This window comes from Candoia aspera, chromosome 1, assembly GCF_035149785.1.
Source record: "Candoia aspera isolate rCanAsp1 chromosome 1, rCanAsp1.hap2, whole genome shotgun sequence".
Taxonomy (NCBI): domain Eukaryota; kingdom Metazoa; phylum Chordata; class Lepidosauria; order Squamata; family Boidae; genus Candoia; species Candoia aspera.
The window spans coordinates 214,622,201-214,640,841 of NC_086153.1; the positions used below are offsets into that span (position 1 = coordinate 214,622,201).

General features: G+C 37.6%; 1 protein-coding gene across 4 annotated transcripts in view; it reads left to right on the forward strand.

Annotated features, from left to right (window-relative positions):
• Positions 1-18,641, forward strand: part of DPP10 (dipeptidyl peptidase like 10) — a 202,977-nt gene that overhangs the window by 97,206 nt on the left and 87,130 nt on the right. For all 4 annotated transcript variants that reach the window (XM_063288718.1, XM_063288719.1, XM_063288720.1 and 1 more), the window contains 2 exons: positions 5,979-6,031; positions 6,113-6,194. In XM_063288718.1, the coding sequence (XP_063144788.1) occupies positions 5,979-6,031; positions 6,113-6,194 (135 nt within the window). The remainder of the gene's footprint in view (positions 1-5,978; positions 6,032-6,112; positions 6,195-18,641) is intronic.

Consider the following 18,641-nt stretch of genomic DNA (forward strand, 5'->3'; position numbering starts at 1 on the left):
TAATGTTAGCAAACAAGGCAGAGGATTTTGTAGAGATGTACATGAGATGTATATTGCCATGTTACAACCTCTCTGAGATCATCATGAAATAAATGTTTCAATGAAATACAGTATTACTAGCTCTGTTGTCATGCTTTTTATGGTCAGATTATGAAGCTTTTTTTAATATAATGCATAAATTAAATATAACAATAGTAACAATAGAGAGAGAGTGAAAATACATATTTAAAAGCATCTAGTGGGATATTTGTTTCACTGCTGTCAGTGATGACAAAACTTAATTTGAAAGGACTCAGTCCTGAAACAAGGAATTAGGGCTGTGCAGCATTTCAGAATCAAGCTTCTACCAGATCATTTCCTGAACTAGATGGACAGCTTGTAGGCAGGAATTTAGAGACACAGCTCCTGATAACATAGTTTTTATTACAGATATTAGGAAAGCTGTCGGTATGAAGAAAATCAACATCTGCAGACTATAACTTTCAAGCTGTATGTGTAGTGAATTCAAGGTTCAGATGTTACATTTCTTTCTCCTGCTGGTGCATCCAAATGGATTGAGTCACTTGTTTTAGATGGGAGAATTAGCTGACACCTGTGCAGTGTTGCTGTAATGAATCAGCCTGCTTACAGGCCCTTTGCTTCTGATCTAGCCCTCACACTAGGACTCAAAAGGCCAAATGGTGCTTCTGAGCATGCTGCAGGGTTCTTTAACACAACTTGTCCCTGAGGAGGACAGCTCTGCAGTTCTGGGAAAAGACATAACTGCCTTTAGGAGTTACAGGCAGGAATGAAGGTGTGCATGTCAAAGCACCTTTTCTCCTCAAATCCAAAGCACCACACAGACCTAATGGTTTTTTTTAAAAAGATTTACTTAGCCAATGTATGAGATTCATGCATCTTTTGTAAAAGATTATTTCTTCTATTAAGGAATGTCATTACTAACTGTTAATATATCTTCTTGTAATACACGCACAGAGACACACAGACACAGATACACACACATGCTGAAAGTGATGCCTGTGTTCCCGTAGTATCTGCCCAGCTGACCCAATCTGGCAGGGATGGTGTGCTCCGGGTTCCTTTGATTCAACAATGTCATATATCAGGACCCTGAAAGCTTCCTGCTCTGTAGCAGTGCCTGTTCTATGGAATGAGGTTTCCCCCAAGATTTGAGCAGCCCCCACCCTACTGGTCTCTCTCCATGGATAATGTTATAGTGGTAAAGAGTCTTGCACATCCCAATAAAGCTGTGCAGCTTTTTTAAAAAAAAGTTGTTCTAAATTCTTTGGCAACAGTAAAAATGCTACCTTATTAGTGGTATATTTATGCATATCCACATTTGTTCAATTATGGTTGTATCACATTTTCTTTTTAACAAAGCTATAAGAAGTATTTTACTGGAACCAACATATAAATGACAGAATTATATATAATAAAATATTCATATTGAATACAATAATAGGGCCAGCTTATTGATATATGGAAATATTTGCATATCTCCATTCAGATAATAAAGTCTGAAATCATATTCTGTAAGTTTTTGCCTTAAGGCTTGAAGGATATGATACAGAAAATGGGAGGTATAAATACTGTAGCTGTTGTTGTTTTTAGGAGCTAGAATGTTGGTCTGTTTTTTAAGATATTTCTTCTTCTCCTTCCTCTTCTCCTTCCTCTTCTTCTTCTTCTTCTTTGTTCAGATATGGATTATTTAAGTCTCCCATTCTGGTTCCAGAAACAGAAATATACAACCTTATCTATATAAAGAATATCTCTTTAAGCCAATGTTCAAAATGTGATGGAAATATGTATAGTGTTGTTTATTGCCAATTGGTGCTGTTTGCTAACAGTGTAGTATTTATCAATGGAACAGGTTTCTCTTTCCTTTCTGCAACTCCTTGTCTACTCCCCAAGTCTGCTTTAGAGGGTTGAGAACTCTTTGGAAGGAGACTGTTGGGTGAGATAAAGAAAAGGTTCCATTGTATGTGTGCAGTATTAGAGTTGTTAACAACAGTTTTATTTTCTTAACACTTTTTGGTGACCTTCCTTAGTTGTCTTATTAAGAATCTGTGTTTAATCTAAAAATTGAAATATAGCTTTTCCGTTTCTAGTATATTATTCTGGCCAGTGTGTTTTCTTTGTGATTCTGATTGTGCCACAGTAACAGATTTATATCAAAGACAGATTATTATATAGAGAAGTTCATGCATATCATCAATAGTGACTACAACTCTTATAAATATGTGGACACAGGTGAGAACCAATGTGATGTACAGTTGTAGTTAAGATGTAGTCAGATTCAAATTCTAGTCCATCCTTAGTGACAGAAGCTCACCAAATGACTTTGTACTACTTGTCATCTCATAGTCCAAGGCTGTTTCACAAGTTGCATACTGTATATACCACCTTGAGGTCATAGAAAAAGGTAGGATATACTTAGAAACATAGGCATGCAGATTCATGGAAGCTGTGTAGGAGGCCCAAGGCCATAGCCTTCTAGGTCTTGGGGCCCTAGATAGTTGTCATGTCACTGCCCTGGGTGCAACTGCTAGGTTACATCCTGCTGTGGCCTTTGGGTATACCCCTGTGAGAGAGGCTGGGGAATGAAAACAGCCTGGTTTTCAATGAGAATATGTGCTAGGGACTGGGTTACAGTGTCTAGGGTCAGTGGTAAAGGCTCAGGATATCATGTTTGCCCCCACATTGATTTTGTACCTTTGGGGAGTAGAGAAAGAGTTAGGAGGAAGTCAACTGTTCTAGGTGATTGGTCCCTACTGGGTGGGGTTGTCAGGCAAGGAGCTTGGAGTAGGAGGGGAATACAGCTGTCTCATATCTTGTATCAGAAGAGGTATAATTAATGGCTCCAGATAGACCTTTCTAGGGGAAAGGAGGTTTCCAATTTTGTGGCAATCTCCTCTTCTGACTTGGCTGCCTCATCCTGGGAACTTGTGGACAGATTGTTGGGGCACCTGGCCTCAAGTTGTTGATGGTTAATGCCAGTTCTGTCTGTAATAAGTCCATGTCCATTTGTGATTTGGTGGTGGAAAAGCAAGCAAGATTGTGATGTGTTACCAAAACCTGGCGCAGTGACTGTTGTTTGGGGTGTTGGCATCTCAGTAATCTGTCCAGGCAGGTTCAGTCTGATCCCCTTTGGGATCCTCTCTAGGCTCCTTGATGTAGTTGCTGGCTTAGTGGTAGAGACCCCTCACTGTTGATACTGGGGGATTTCAGACTTCTATGCAGGAAGGACTGGGGCCAGTAAGAAGTTCATGGCCACCAGACGTTCATGGCCTCCATAGCAACCAAGGACTTGTCCACATTATCTCAGCTCCAGCACATGTAGTCAGTCACATGTAAGATCATGACTTTACTTCACAAAAATTGCTGCATGATCTATATGTGAAAGGTATTACCATCTTCCCTTTGTCATAGTCAGATCGCTTCCTGGTCCAAATGTAATCAACTACCACTCATTTACTCCACAGGACTGGACCTTTTGCATGATCCACCTTTATGGACTGATTGTTATTGATGATGTTGTATCATCAGATTCATAAGTTTTGGGGTTTTTTTTCCCCCTTAGTATGATATTCTAGAAGGTACCTAGTTCCCCAGGATAATAAGAGAATTTCAAATGACGGTGATGTATCATGCTTTCAGATATTGTAATAAAAAACATTTTTGTAATATGCTCATCTTAAAAATTTCCATAAAGAAATAGAACTGATTGAAATATTATCCAGATTCAGACTTGGAGAACTTTGTACTATTAAGCCACCCAGAGTCTACTGGAGTGGGTGGCTAATAATAATGATAATGATAATAATATAGCAAATATCATTTTTTTTCCAGAACTGAACTCGGTTCAGTTCAGCATGTATCACATTTGAAATTTTGGTTAGCTGTGTTGAGCTTAATTGATTGTGAATTAATTAACACTCCAAAGAAGATGACTTTTTCATGAGATAATTAATCTTTATGATAAATTTTAAGTAGAGCTGCACAAGCCCAGGCAGATTTTCTCGATGTGCTTTTTTGCTGTTTAGACTTGGTTGACAGGCTTTTTTTTCATGTTAGATGAATTAGATGTTTAGAAAGGTCTCTTTCTTATATTTATTTTGGCTTGGCAACATATCGTTGTTATGACAGTAATATTTCACAGTCAAAAATGTTAATACTATCCATAAATTCTGCCCAATGATAACCAAGAGATGCAATACATCATTCTAAGTAATTGATGTTGATTGAATAAGATAAATGGTGCTTCAGGTAGTTATGACCTTGTCATTTAACTTCATTGTAGCTGTTTAAAGATATTTTTAAAGTTAATGCAGCATTTTGGGAACTACAACGTCATGTCAGTAGGGACTGAATAACAATGACATTAAACTGTACCACTACTGTATATACACTATTGTTTTAGTGAAAATCTTAATCAAAAGGATTTTGAAACTTCAATTAATCCATGTCTATCACAGTACATACCTCGTTTATTTATTTATTTCTCACAATTCTACACCACCCATCTTGCAAGCGACTCTATAAACTTGCATGAGTTTATGCTTAAGGACCTGAAGTAAAAATGTCAGTACACATAATAATAGCATATATAACATATAATACGTTTGGGAATGATATCTTCATGGATATTTGAAACTCAAAAAACTTCTATATCTGAGCTCAAATATTTCAAGACCTTTAAATATTGAACACTGTTTACAGTGTTTATGATCTATACATTTTTTAAAAAGTAAAGTAAAAGTAAAGAATATATGCTAATATGCAATACATATTTCTGATTTGGAATATATTATCTGAGAATATGCTATTATCAAGAAAGTTGTGTTTGAATGGAGTTGAGTTCCTTCAAAAGAATTGAGAAGTTAAAAAAATGAAAATGTATGAATTGGGTGCATAGAAGTGGTGGAAGTGACACCACTTTTTGTTGTTATAATGACTATCATCATTATTAAACTGAATGATTTGGAGTTACTTTCCTTGGTTAACATACTCTTACATGGTTTGCGCTCCTGATTATTCCCAGTACACGTTTTCAGTTAGATTTACTTGCTTTATTGTTTTTGACTTAGAGATGCCTTTAATTTCTTTGGTTCACTGCTACTTAATCTTTCTCTATTTTAAATAATTCCTTACCCCAAAGGGAATATTATGTATGTACGCACCTATAGTACCACCAAATTAAAAATTAGTATTGAAAGAAGTATCCTGTTATCCATGAAGACCAAACTCCATGTGGAAATGCTGAAGATTTATTGTATTGTATATTTATTGATTATTGGTATTATTTATAATTTTATTGATTTAAATTGTTTTTATTGTGAACCACCCAGGGTCCCCTGTGTGAGGGAGATGGATGGTGATAAAAATATGATAAATATAAATGAATGAATGAATGAATGAATGAATGAATGAATAAATAAATAAATAAATAAAGTTCCCCAAGACAAGTTCCCCAAAATGTGTGTCAAGAATGTCTCCTTTTCTGAGAACTCATATTTTATTGAACACATTCTTGCAAACCTATAAGGCTTTTATGCTAATACAATCATTGATCAATTCATTGGTTATATTGTGTAATGATAATTGAACTTCAGTATAAAATGAAATTTTAGTACTGTTATTGATGGTCCTACTAATTTATTTAATAGGTACACACAGCATTTATTTGTTGATTTCTAATGGTATTTGGTGAGAGTTTAAATTTCGGAATCCAGTTTTGTATTTAGGCCATGAGTGGACACAAGGATCATCTGAATTAGTCCAAGGAGAATCCAGCAGTTTTATAATATTCTAAATTAGATTTGGATAGAATGTTAGTACATTCTGTATTAATTGGGAGTTTGCCCAATACTCTGTAATTGAACATTCTGATCAGTGTGATAGTAAACAAAAAATTAAAGAAGTTGTCTCACAATCCAAATGATAATGTTCATGGGTATTTTTTATTCCTTGTTTTACAGGTATTTCATTATTCTTATACAGCTTCATATGTGATATATAACATACAGACAAGGTAAGATAATGTTTTATAAATGTTGTTTTGAATATCTAATGCTACAAATGTGTTCAAGTAAAATGTTTACCTTTTTTCAAGGGAAGTTTGGGAGTTAAATCCTCCAGAAGTAGAGGACTCAGTTTTACAGTATGCAGCATGGGGTATACAAGACCAGCAACTGGTAAGAAATTATGTTTCCATGTTCATTTTATCAGCTGATCTACTCTAAAGTGCTAAGAATAGGATAAAATCTAAAGGAAATATATTTCTTTAAGCAACTATTCTTTGGGGTTGTTTTCTAATTCATTTCAAATTTCCTATACAATCCAATCAATCAATCAATCACAGGATGCCTTAAAAATTCTTAAAGATTGATTGATTGATTGATTGATTGATATGGCTGTCCTCCTCATAGCAATGACTCTGGGTGGTATACAAAATTAAAACCAATAATTAAACTAACAATCCAGATATCAAATGTTCAAATCGTTCCTAATTTACAGTAGAATAAAAAATAAAAACAACCAGAAGAGCTCTCTCTATGTCCTGGCCAAATGCCAAATGACTAAAGTCGGGTCTTTAGTGTCTTACAAAAGGCTGTCAGGGTCACCTGGATCATCAGCGGGATGCTGTTTTGTAGGACAGATGCTGCAACAAGGAGGGAACAATTCCTGGTCCAGCAAGATAATATTCCTTGATGGAAAGGACCTGGGGGATACCTTCCCTGTTAGTTCTGGTGGGGCAAGCAGAACAAATAGCCTGGCCTTATAGGAAGATAAGGAGCTAAAATGCAAGATTTTAGGTTAAATAAATTAATAATAATAATAATAATATAATTAATTAAACAACCAACAGCAAAATAGGTTTTCTTTAAACTGTCAACTCCCATCCACAAAGTCAGCATTTACATAACTGTTGAGCACGTCTCCCTGCTTTGTTTCCTTATTTGCAAGTATTCCTGGTTTTTCACATATCACACATCCACTGATATTCTAAGGAAGTCTGAATCTATATGCTGCAGACATGTGAGGCTTACAGTATTTAAAATCAGTATACAATTTCAAATAAGACAAAAGACAAAAACAAAGACAATGCAAGAAGCATAAAACAGTTGTAAAAATGTATAAAGCAGGAAAGGCAGACAATAACAATTTCTAAAATGTATGTTACCTATAGAGAGCAAGATAGGAAGAGCACTGATGCTTTAGAACTTTGGAAAATAAACAAATGGATCACCTAACAAATCAACAGAGAGTTCTCACTCAAGGCACAAATAACCAGACTCAAATTATCCTACTTCAGACACATTATGCAAAGACTTAGCTCTCTGGAGAAGGCTCTAATGCTGGGAAAGGTGGAAGGAAAGAGAAGAAGAAGAGGAACAGCAGCAAAATGGATAGACTCAGTTATACTACTGATGGGTACACCATTGGAAGACCTGAGGACCAGGTTAGGGACAGATTGTCATGAAGAAAATCTATCTATGTGGTTGCTAAGAGACAAGAAGATGTGATGGCACATAATCAATCAATCAATGGAGAAAATGCCTGGGGAGTTCTAAAGATTTGGTGAGAACACTAAAAAGGCCACACTATATAGGCCTCTGCCATAGCTGGGATATGGAGAAGGGCTTTTCTATAAGGTCGTACAGAACAGATAGGCCAGGATGGGGAGAAGTGGTCCCCAAGGTCTCCTAGAACTAAGCCTTTAAAGCTTTAAAGGACAATAATTTTAATTTTACCTATGAACACATTGGTATCCATGACAATCTTTGCAATATTAATCAAATATGGTCCAGACTGTAAACACTCACTTTCTTATAGCTGTCCTCTGGAGCCTTCCTGAATTCTTTTCAAAGATAACTGTGTGTCCAAGACATAGCAAGATCCCATTCTGCAATTATCTGACATTGTTAGGAATGGATAGATCTGGTATACCAGCTTTAGCTGGCTAAAAGCACTTCTGGCTACAGCTGCCTTCTGAGCTTTTGGGTATACATCTGGATTCAGAAGTATTCCCAAATTATGAACCTAATTCTCTATGGGGAGAGCTATCCCATCCAAAACAGATTGAAATCCAATTTCCTGGTACAACAACTTCTTGACTAGGAGGTCTTCTGCCTTGCCTGAATTAATTTTCAATATATTAGCACTCAACTCATGTTTTACTGCCTTTAGGTACAAGGAGGAGCAGGAGGAGGAGATGTGTATATTGATAATAGCAAACTTCAAATAGCCTGATAATCTCTCTCAGTAGTTCACAGAAATGCTAAATAACATGGGGACAAGATGAATTAATGGATCAGTTCCATTCCTTTAACCATGTATAAAAGGAAAATACTATTCCAGTGCCTTACTGGCAAAAAGAAAACAGTGCTGAATGGATATGCTACAAGATTGTATATGTTACATTTCAGAAAATGTAGGAGAGGTTGTGCTGGGGAACTAGTCCAATTCTGAAGTATAAAAATAATCCTTATCCTTCTTACTATATGTTGAACAATTTCTGTGAAATCTAAAACAGTAGTTCTGTCCCTTTGTAAAAATCTGATCAAACTACAAACGTACTAAGACCCAATATGTGGGGAGACAGGATGGAGGGAAAAGACTGACATGTCTATGCTACTAATTATTAGCACGACAGACTAATTAAAACAATGATTAGAGCTCTAATTAGATGATCTAATCATTGGCATCTGCAAGAGAGGAGCCGGGTAGGTGGGCAAATGACAAAACATGTTTCATGATGTTGCAACACAAGCCACATAATGTACGTACTTCTGTGCAGTATCACTATACAACTGTGAAAGGTCAAGATTTGCATCATAACATTGCAGCACAAGTTTTTGCATCATCATGGCTTGTATCACACACCTGTGGATGAGAGGAGTGGTGGGGGAGGTGTATGAATAAAATAAAATTCCTCTCCTTATCCTGACGGTTTGTTTTATATATATACACACAGAGAGAGGAGTGAAAGCAATTTTTTACCAGATTGTTTTTTACCAGTACCAAAGTATGTAAGATTTTAAGATGGGGTAAAGATGAGGCATAGATAGAGTAATAAAGTTTATGACAGATACAATTAGCCTTAAAAATGAATACTGACTTCTGTAACTTCTGAAGATCTTGCTCTTTATATATCTGTGTCCCAAAGTTTTAAAATCTGTTTCTTTTTTCTCACATTTGCAACATAAAGGACTGCTAACTACCCTTTTCTCAGATTGCTCTGATATGATCATCTATAAAACATTTACAAAATGACCCTCTTTGGTCTCTGCCAGCCCTCTGAGGTAATCCAGGCAAGAAACCAATACCACGAGTACTAACACTTCCTTTACTGTGAGGTTACCATAACAGAATCTTGCAGGTGTGGAAGCGCATCTCTTTCTCCTCCCCCACTCCACCTTTACTTTCCCTCCTAGGGAGGGTCCCTTCTGAGACACCTCCCATGCCCCTATTCTCATCCGGGTGTCTCTTATCTGACCATTGCCCTGGCTGCAGCTCTTTCTCCTCTTGCCTCTCAAGGATATTCCCACAGACCATTACCGTCCCAGTCATCCTGTTTCTTGCTTTGAAAGGTATACAACAAACTTAAAAGGGTGGTATCCAGGAAAGCTGTAAATCCATTGTTATTAGCTTCCTCTAACAACAATGAGTAGGGAAGCCTGGCAACTAGGTCATAGGTGGTGTATATTGCTCTACTCCGCTCTGCAGCTCCCAACACAGATTGTCCCCTTCCTGCACAGTCATAATCTTCCCAGGACCTTTCATTCTTTTCCCCCACCTCCTCCCAACTACTACCACTGCCAGTCTCCCAGGGTGCATACATCTTTTCAACCAGTTTTGTCTAGTAAATCTGAAGTCTGCTAAACAGAGGGCTATTAAATTGAGACATCATGTATTTCTTGTGTTACAGTGGAAAAGATAAAAGATAACCTGTGCGTGTCATATCTCAACTCACATATAAGATTGTGTGTTATTTATTACATAGTAATCATTAATCCTGTAATACATTAAATGATTTGGAAAAGAACATTGGTTATTCCTGCAAAATAAATTAGCAGGGATAATAATTAATATCACTACACTTGCCTGTGCATTGCAAATGCAGGGTCTAAGCACAGAAGCAAGAGGAAGTCTTTTAAGTGTTCTAAGAATACTTTATACAACACAGTGGGTTTTTTTCTTAACATTTGACATAATCAGTAAAATGTAAGATGGTTGGAGCTACAGCTGAAGATGTTCACACAGTGTCAAGATTAAGAACAGATTTTTATCTCTTTGGATTCCTACACAGTAAACTAAAATGAAAAAAAAAAAATCATTGCATCTAATGTGACATTATAGAACAGGAGAAGGAGGGGGAAGGGGAGCTGGAGGGGAGGAGGAGGACATGCCATCAAGTGTTGCCAACTCTTAGCGACCACATGCATAGATTTTCTCCATGATGATCAGTCCCTGGCCTGGTCCTTCAGCTCTTCCAATGGTGCACTCATCAGTACTGTAGCCAAGCCTGTCCATCTTGCTGCTGGTCATCCTCTTCCTTCTTTCCACCTTTTCCAGTATTAGAGTCTTCTCCAGAGAACTAGATCTTTGCATAATATTTCAAAGTAGAATAATTTGAGCCTGGTCATTTGTTCTATGAGTGAGAACTGAGTTTATTTGTTTGATGATTCATTGGTTTGTTTTCTTGTCTGTCCATGGTATTCTCAAGAGTCTTCTCCAATACTCTTCTTCATTTATCTTGCTTCTTCAAAGTCCAACTTTTGCTTCCTTAAATTATCACAGGTAACACCATGGCTTGTATGCTCCTGATCTTTGTGGGTTTAGACACATCATGACATCTGAATCTTTTCCATGGCCTTCATGGCTGCTCTACCAAGTCTGCAGCATATTTCTTGACTGCTTGCTCCTTTACTGCTGGTGGTTGATCCTAAAAGGCAAAAGCTATCCACCACTTTGATATCTTAATTGTAAATTCTAAGGCTGGTTGTTCTGTATGTTGTCATTAGTTTAGTCTTCTTTATATTTAATTTCAGTTCCATTTTTTACTGTGCTCCTTAAATATATATATATATATATATATATATATTTATTTATTTAAGAAATTTTTAAAAGAATATAAACAATAAAAAATTTGAAAGAATAAAGAAAATAAATAAGTGAAAAAAGTACAAAGAAAGAAATAGAGAAGAAAAAGAAAAGAAAAGGTTATAAAGAAGTGGCTTCTGATCTTCTTAACAGCAGTTACAAGTACATTAAATGTTATCCTCTCTAAGTTTACAACATAATTTCCTTCTTTCCAGAGTTCATTTTTTTTCTTTTTTCAGCAAAAAGTCCCTAAGGGTCCCTAAGTCACTAATAAATGTAGTTATTGTCCTTTCTCTAATCAGATAGATCAATTTTGCCATCTCTGCAAATTCTGTCATCTTCACCAGCCATTCCTCTGGTGTGGATAGTTCCTTGACTTTTATTACTAGGTCCTTTGCATTGTATCATCAGTATAACACAGGTTATTAAGGTTTCCTCCTCCAGTTTTAAAACCACATTTATCTTCTTTCAGTCCAGCTTCCCTTAATATATATCTGACATATAGGATGAATAAATAAGGGGAGAGTATACAGCTTTTTCTCACTCCTTTGCCAACCTGGAGCCCATCTGTTTCACCATGTTCTGTCTGCACCATGGCTTCCTGACCTCTACATAAGTTTCTCATGAGAAGAGATGTTCTGGGATTTCCATTTTTCTGAGCACTTTCCACAGTTTGACATGATCAACGCAATGAAAGCCTTTCTATAATCAGTGAACTGCATACTGACTTCTTTTTGGTATTCTTCAGCTTTCTCAATTATCCAGCATGCATCAGCAATAACGTCTCATGTTCCTCAGCCTTTTCTAAAGCCAGCTTGAACATCTGGCATCTCTTTTTCCATGCAGGGCTCTAATCTGCATTGGAAGATTCTAAGCATGACTTTGCTAGAATGTGAAATTACGGATATTGTACGATAGATTGCACACTCTGTTGGTCTTTTTTTTTTTTTCCTGTATTGGCATATAGATTAGCCTCTTCCAATTGGTTGGCTACTGTGTCATTTGCTGGCATAACTTGGTTAGCAACTTGACTGATTCTTCTGTTGCTTGTCATTGTTCTGTGGGTATCCCATCAGTTCCTGTAGCCTTCTGACTTGGTAATGACCAGGGTGCTGATCTAACTTCACCTTCTAGTACTAGAGGTTCTTGTAAGTAAGGAATATCTTCTAAGGTATCTTAGATGTTGTGTTGTGTACAGTGTACAGTGTTTCAGTATACTCCTTCCATCTTAGTTTAATCTCCTCTGAATTGGTTACTATTTGTCCATTGGTGTCCCTTAGCATACCAGTTTGAGGTTGGAAACTCCTTCTGGGTTCAGAGATCTTTTGAAAGACTTTCCATATTTTTTTATGTCTGTTTCCATCTTTGAGGCCTCTACAGTGTTGCTGTAATACTGCTCCTTGTCTCTTCTAACAGCTCTCTGACACTGTTAAGTTCCTTTCTCAGATTTCTATCTTTCTTGGCTTTTGCTTTTTTTCTTGGCAATTTCCACAGTTTGTTCTGACATCTAGTTTGCTTTCTTCTCTTTTTTCATATTTGCCAGTCTCTTTTCACATGCATCCTTAATAACTTCTTTAGGTTCATTCCATAATTCCTCTGGTTCTCTATCAATGAGGTTCAAGACTCCAAAGTGATTCCTGATGTTCTTGAAAATGGTGGGTATATGTTCAAGATCATATCATGGAAACTAACTGGCTTTCTTCTTCTTTAGCTTAACTTGGAGTCTGCACATGAGCAGTTCATGATCTGTTCTGTAGTCGGTACCTGGCCATGTCTTTGATGCTATAACTGAGCTTCTCCATCCTTTTTTAGTGATAGCATAGTAAATTTGATTTCTGTATACTCCATCTGGTGATATCCATATATAGTGGCATCATTTTGTTTGTTTGAACACAGTGTTACTATGAAGAAGTCATTGGAGTGGCATAAATTGATAAGTTGGTCTCCTGCTTCATTCCAGTTTCCTAAGCCATACAATCAAACTACATTTTCCTCTTTCATGCTTCCAACTTTGGCATTCCAGTCTCCAGTCACAAGCAGCACATCTTGCTTGCTTGTTCTGTTGATTTCAAATTGAACTTGATCATAAAACTCATCAACTTCCTCTTTTTCTGTATCAGTGGTTAGAACATAAACTTAAAAGATTGTCAAATTAAAGGATTGTCCATGAAATCTAATTGATATTTTTCTTCCTAACTATAAAAGCAACATCATTCAGTCTTTGTTTTTCATGTCCTGAGCAATAAATAGTGTTATCTTCTGACCCAAAATATCCATTCCCAGTCCATCTCTATTCACGGATGTCAAACTTTATAACTTGTATCCAAACAAATGCTTGTAACACTGAATATAGAAGGAGCGTTATTATTCTCTCTCCTCTGTATACCTTGAAAAGCTGTCAGGAGAGTTGGACAGGGGATGGGATAGCAGCATGTAGAATGCAGTAATAGGAGAGAGGAAATCAACCCCAATTCAGTGGATATCTACTGAGAGCTTCCATTTCCACAACATCCTTTTACCAATTCAGCTGAATTTCTTTTCATATTTCAACTCTTCATTCCATGTCACTCAAAAGATTGGTGAACCTTAGGAAAAACTTGGGAGTGGGGTGGATACAGTTCTCTGCATGGAGTAGGACTATAGGGGATTCCTGTACAAAAGTCCCACAAAAAGGAGGAGGAAGCACTGACAGCAGAACTGAGTGATAACTGACCAGGGAACCAGACTCAGGAGGAACCCCAAGGATTACAGCTGATTTATCTGGGAAAAATAAACATAGTTTCAAAAAGAATGTTGAAATATATTGATAAAAGTCACACATTTTTATAAAAAAAATCTTTTAAATATGCATTGAACCTGGATTTGGCAGAATAATAGAAACATTAATGGAAATAAAAATATTAAACATTATAGTTGGCCATGTGCTAACCTCAGAGTATTGTCACTTGGGCTATTAAATTGGGGAGGAAAGAAAATGTCTTTCCATTGTGGTGTAATTTCTGGTTGTTAATGTCACAACTCAGTGTATGCTCACTAAAACCAGCATCCAACTTTCATTACCAAAACAATTTTTAAGTAGTGAACAAACCACAGCAAGACAATTTGTTTAACATTTAAAGTCTAGTTCTTATATTAATAAGATGCATAGAGGTTTTCAGGCCATGGAACCATTTTTTTCCCCAGTCAGAGTCCCCGTGGAACCACATTTGAAAACTTCCAAGGTAAAGCATTAAAAGAAAACTTTTCTGGACAACTTCTGGTGCTTCTCTGTTTAAAGTATCTACCCTGACTACTCAGCAGGCACAAGGTCTGATATTAAGGGAACCATGTTTCAAAAATAGGTAGCAGGAGGCACAGATAACACGAAGAGAAGTGTGTACATTCTTGTTTTCCTTCAATCCAGGTTGTAGTATGAATTAAGAGATAAATGTCACTTTCTTTATAATGCAACAATAAGCAGAACAATAAGGACAATAAGCAGAAATAAACTATATAATCTGTTAGAAAACTATAAATCTTATTTTTACATTTAGTTATTATAATTTGCATATTGGAAGTGTTCCTTGTCTTTCCTTACTTCATCCTTTGTGCGTCTGTGAAGTCTGTGTACAAAGCTGGAAGATTTTCTTCCATTAATCATAAGCAATCTGAATGTAATAAAGAAAATGAATCAGTATATAATAGAGTTCATGGAGTACCAATATGCCTGAATATTATGTCATAGTCACAGGATTAGGAAATAGTATTAAGACTTTTCTTCTGTCACAACTATAGTTGATTTGAGATTGTTTAAATTCATTGCAAAACAAGTGACATTACTTATACTGCGCATGCTTAAAAAATAATTTTCAATAATATGTTAGATAACTATTTCCATTGCTGAAGACTACTCTTCATTAATTATTCAGTATACAATATCTTAAATATATAATTACTGTACAATATGCATTCGTGTTTTGGAAGAGCTTGAATTATACGTTTATATCATTAAAAATAAAAATTTAATATCCTTAAAAGATTTAGCAAACCGTTGATAAAAATGTTGTTTACAATTTAAAGGAGAAATATGTCAAAATGCATAATTAAAGATAATGGAGCTTTGTTGTAAATACTGTAAATATATTAAAAGTGCTTATGTACATGTGTGTGCTTCAAAGCCTTTTGTTCAGTTCATAGATAACCCTCTCTAACCATGAACAGAATGATGTTTCTTGTATTTTGTTGTTGTTTATTCGTTTAGTCGCTTCCGACTCTTCGTGACTTCATGGACCAGCCCACGCCAGAGCTTCCTGTCGGTCGTCAACACCCCCAGCTCCCTCAGGGACGAGTCCGTCACCTCTAGAATATCATCCATCCACCTTGCCCTTGGTCGGCCCCTCTTCCTTTTGCCTTCCACTCTCCCTAGCATCAACATCTTCTCCAGGCTGTCCTGTCTTCTCATTATGTGGCCAAAGTATTTCAGTTTGGCCTTTAATATCATTCCCTCAAGTGAGCAGTCTGGCTTTATTTCCTGGAGGATGGACTGGTTTGATCTTCGTGCAGTCCAAGGCACTCTCAGAATTTTCCTCCAACACCACAGTTCAAAAGCATCGATCTTCCTTCTCTCAGCCTTCCTTATGGTCCAGCTCTCGCAGCCATATGTTACTACGGGGAACACCATTGCTTTAACTATGCGGGCCTTTGTTGTCAGCGTGATGTCTCTGCTCTTAACTATTTTATCGAGATTTGTCATTGCTCTTCTCCCAAGGATTAAGCGTCTTCTGATTTCCTGACTGCAGTCAGCATCTGCAGTAATCTTCGCACCTAGGAATACAAAGTCTTTCACTGCTTCTACATTTTCTCCCTCTATTTGCCAGTTATCAATCAAGCTGGTTGCCATAATCTTGGTTTTTTTGAGGTTTAGCTGCAAACCAGCTTTTGCACTTTCTTCTTTCACCTTCATCATAAGGCTCCTCAGTTCCTCTTCGCTTTCAGCCATCAAAGTGGTATCATCTGCATATCTGAGATTGTTAATGTTTCTTCCAGAGATTTTAACTCCAGCCTTGGATTCCTCAAGGCCAGCTTGTCGCATGATGTGTTCTGCATACAAGTTGAATAGGTAGGGTGAGAGGATACAGCCCTGCCGTACTCCTTTCCCAATCGTAAACCAGTCTGTTGTTCCGTGATCTGTTCTTACTGTTGCTACTTGGTCTTTATACAGATTCCTCAGGAGGCAGACAAGATGACTTGGTATCCCCATACCACTAAGAACTTGCCACAATTTGTTATGGTCCACACAGTCAAAGGCTTTAGAATAGTCAATAAAACAGAAATAGATGTTTTTCTGAAACTCCCTGGCTTTTTCCATTATCCAGCGGATATTGGCAATTTGGTCTCTAGTTCCTCTGCCTTTTCTAAACCCAGCTTGTACATCTGGCAATTCTCGCTCCATGAATTGCTGAAGTCTACCTTGCAGGATCTTGAGCATTACCTTACTGGCATGTGAAATGAGTGCCACTGTTCGATAGTTTGAACATTCTTTAGTGTTTCCCTTTTTTGGTATGGGGATATAAGTTGATTTTTTCCAGTCTGATGGCCATTCTTGTGTTTTCCAAATTTGCTGGCATATAGCATGCATTACCTTGACAGCATCATCTTGCAAGATTTTGAACAGTTCAGCTGGGATGCCGTCGTCTCCTGTTGCCTTGTTATTAGCAATGCTTCTTAAGGCCCACTCAACCTCACTCTTCAGGATGTCTGGCTCTAGCTCACTGACCACACCGTCAAAGCTATCCCTGATATTGTTATCCTTCCTATACAGGTCTTCTGTATATTCTTGCCACCTTTTCTTGATCTCTTCTTCTTCTGTTAGGTCCTTGCCATCTTTGTTTTTGATCATACCCATTTTTGCCTGGAATTTACCTCCAATGTTTCTAATTTTCTGGAAGAGGTGTCTTGTCCTTCCTATTCTATTGTCTTCTTCCACTTCCGCGCATTGCTTGTTTAAAAATAATTCCTTATCTCTTCTGGCTAACCTCTGGAATTTTGCATTTAATTGGGCATATCTCCCCCTATCACTGTTGCCTTTTGCTTTCCTTCTTTCTTGGGCTACTTCTAGTGTCTCAGCAGACAGCCATTTTGCCTTCTTGGTTTTCTCTTTCTTTGGGATGTATTTTGTTGCTGCCTCCTGGACAATGCTGCCAACTTCTGTCCAGAGTTCTTCCGGGACCCTATCTACTAAGTCCAGTCCCTTAAATCTATTCTTCACCTGCACTGCATATTCCTTAGGAATATTAGTGAGCTCATATCTAGCTGATCTGTGGGTCTTCCCTAATCTCTTGAGTCTGATCCTAAATTGTGCAAGAAGAAGTTCGTGATCTGAACTACAGTCAGCTCCAGGCCTTGTTTTTACCGACTGTACAGATGTCCGCCACCTTTGGCTGCAAAGGATGTAATCAATCTGATTTCGGTGTTGTCCATCTGGTGAAGTCCATGTATAAAGCCGTCTCTTAGGTTGTTGGAAGAGAGTGTTTGTTATGCAGAGTGAATTGTCTTGGCAAAATTCTATCAGCCTATGTCCTGCTTCATTTTGTTCTCCCAGGCCATACTTACCTGTAATTCGAGGTGTCATTTGACTGCCCACCTTAGCATTCCAGTCTCCTGTGATGAAAATAACATCTCTTTTAGGCGTGTTGTCCAGTAGGTGCTGCAGATCCTCATAGAACTGCTCTACTTCAGCTTCTTCAGCATTTGTGGTTGGGGCGTATATTTGGATCACTGTGATGTTAGATGGCTTGCCCTGAATTCGAATTGAGATCATTCTGTCGTTTTTTGGGTTGTATCCAAGCACTGCTTTAGCCACTTTACTATTAATTATGAAGGCTACTCCATTTCTTCTGTGGTCCTCTTGTCCACAGTAGTAGATCTGGTGGTCATTTGATGTGAAGTGGCCCATTCCAGTCCATTTCAGTTCACTGACGCCCAGAATGTCTATCTTTAATCTTGACATCTCACCAATAACCACATCCAATTTGCCCTGGCTCATAGATCTTACATTCCAGGTTCCGATGGTGTGTTGATCCTTAGAACATCGGATTCGCCGTTCACCACCAGCACCGTCAGCCGCTAGCCGTCCTTTCGGCTTTGAGCTAGCTGCGTCATCACGTCTGGGGCTAGTTGAGCTCATCCTCTGTTCCTCCCCAGTAGCATTTTGACCATCTTCCGACCTGGGGGTCTCACCTTCCGATGGTATACCGACATATCTCTGGTTGTACTGATCCATTTAGTTTTCACGGCAAGAATACTGGGGTGGGTTGCCATTACCTTCCCCAGGGATCGCATTTAGTCTGACCTCTCTGTCATGACCTTCCCGTCTTGGGTGGCCCTTCACGGTTTAGCTCATGGCATCATTGAGGTGCTCAAGCTCCAGCACCACGACAAGGTAACGATCCTTTGCTGAAGGTTTCTTGTATGTTGCTTCTTAATTCTAGTCCTAGTAGAGGACTAGATAAACAGTAATAACACTAACAAGATAAACTGCTTATTGAATATATTGT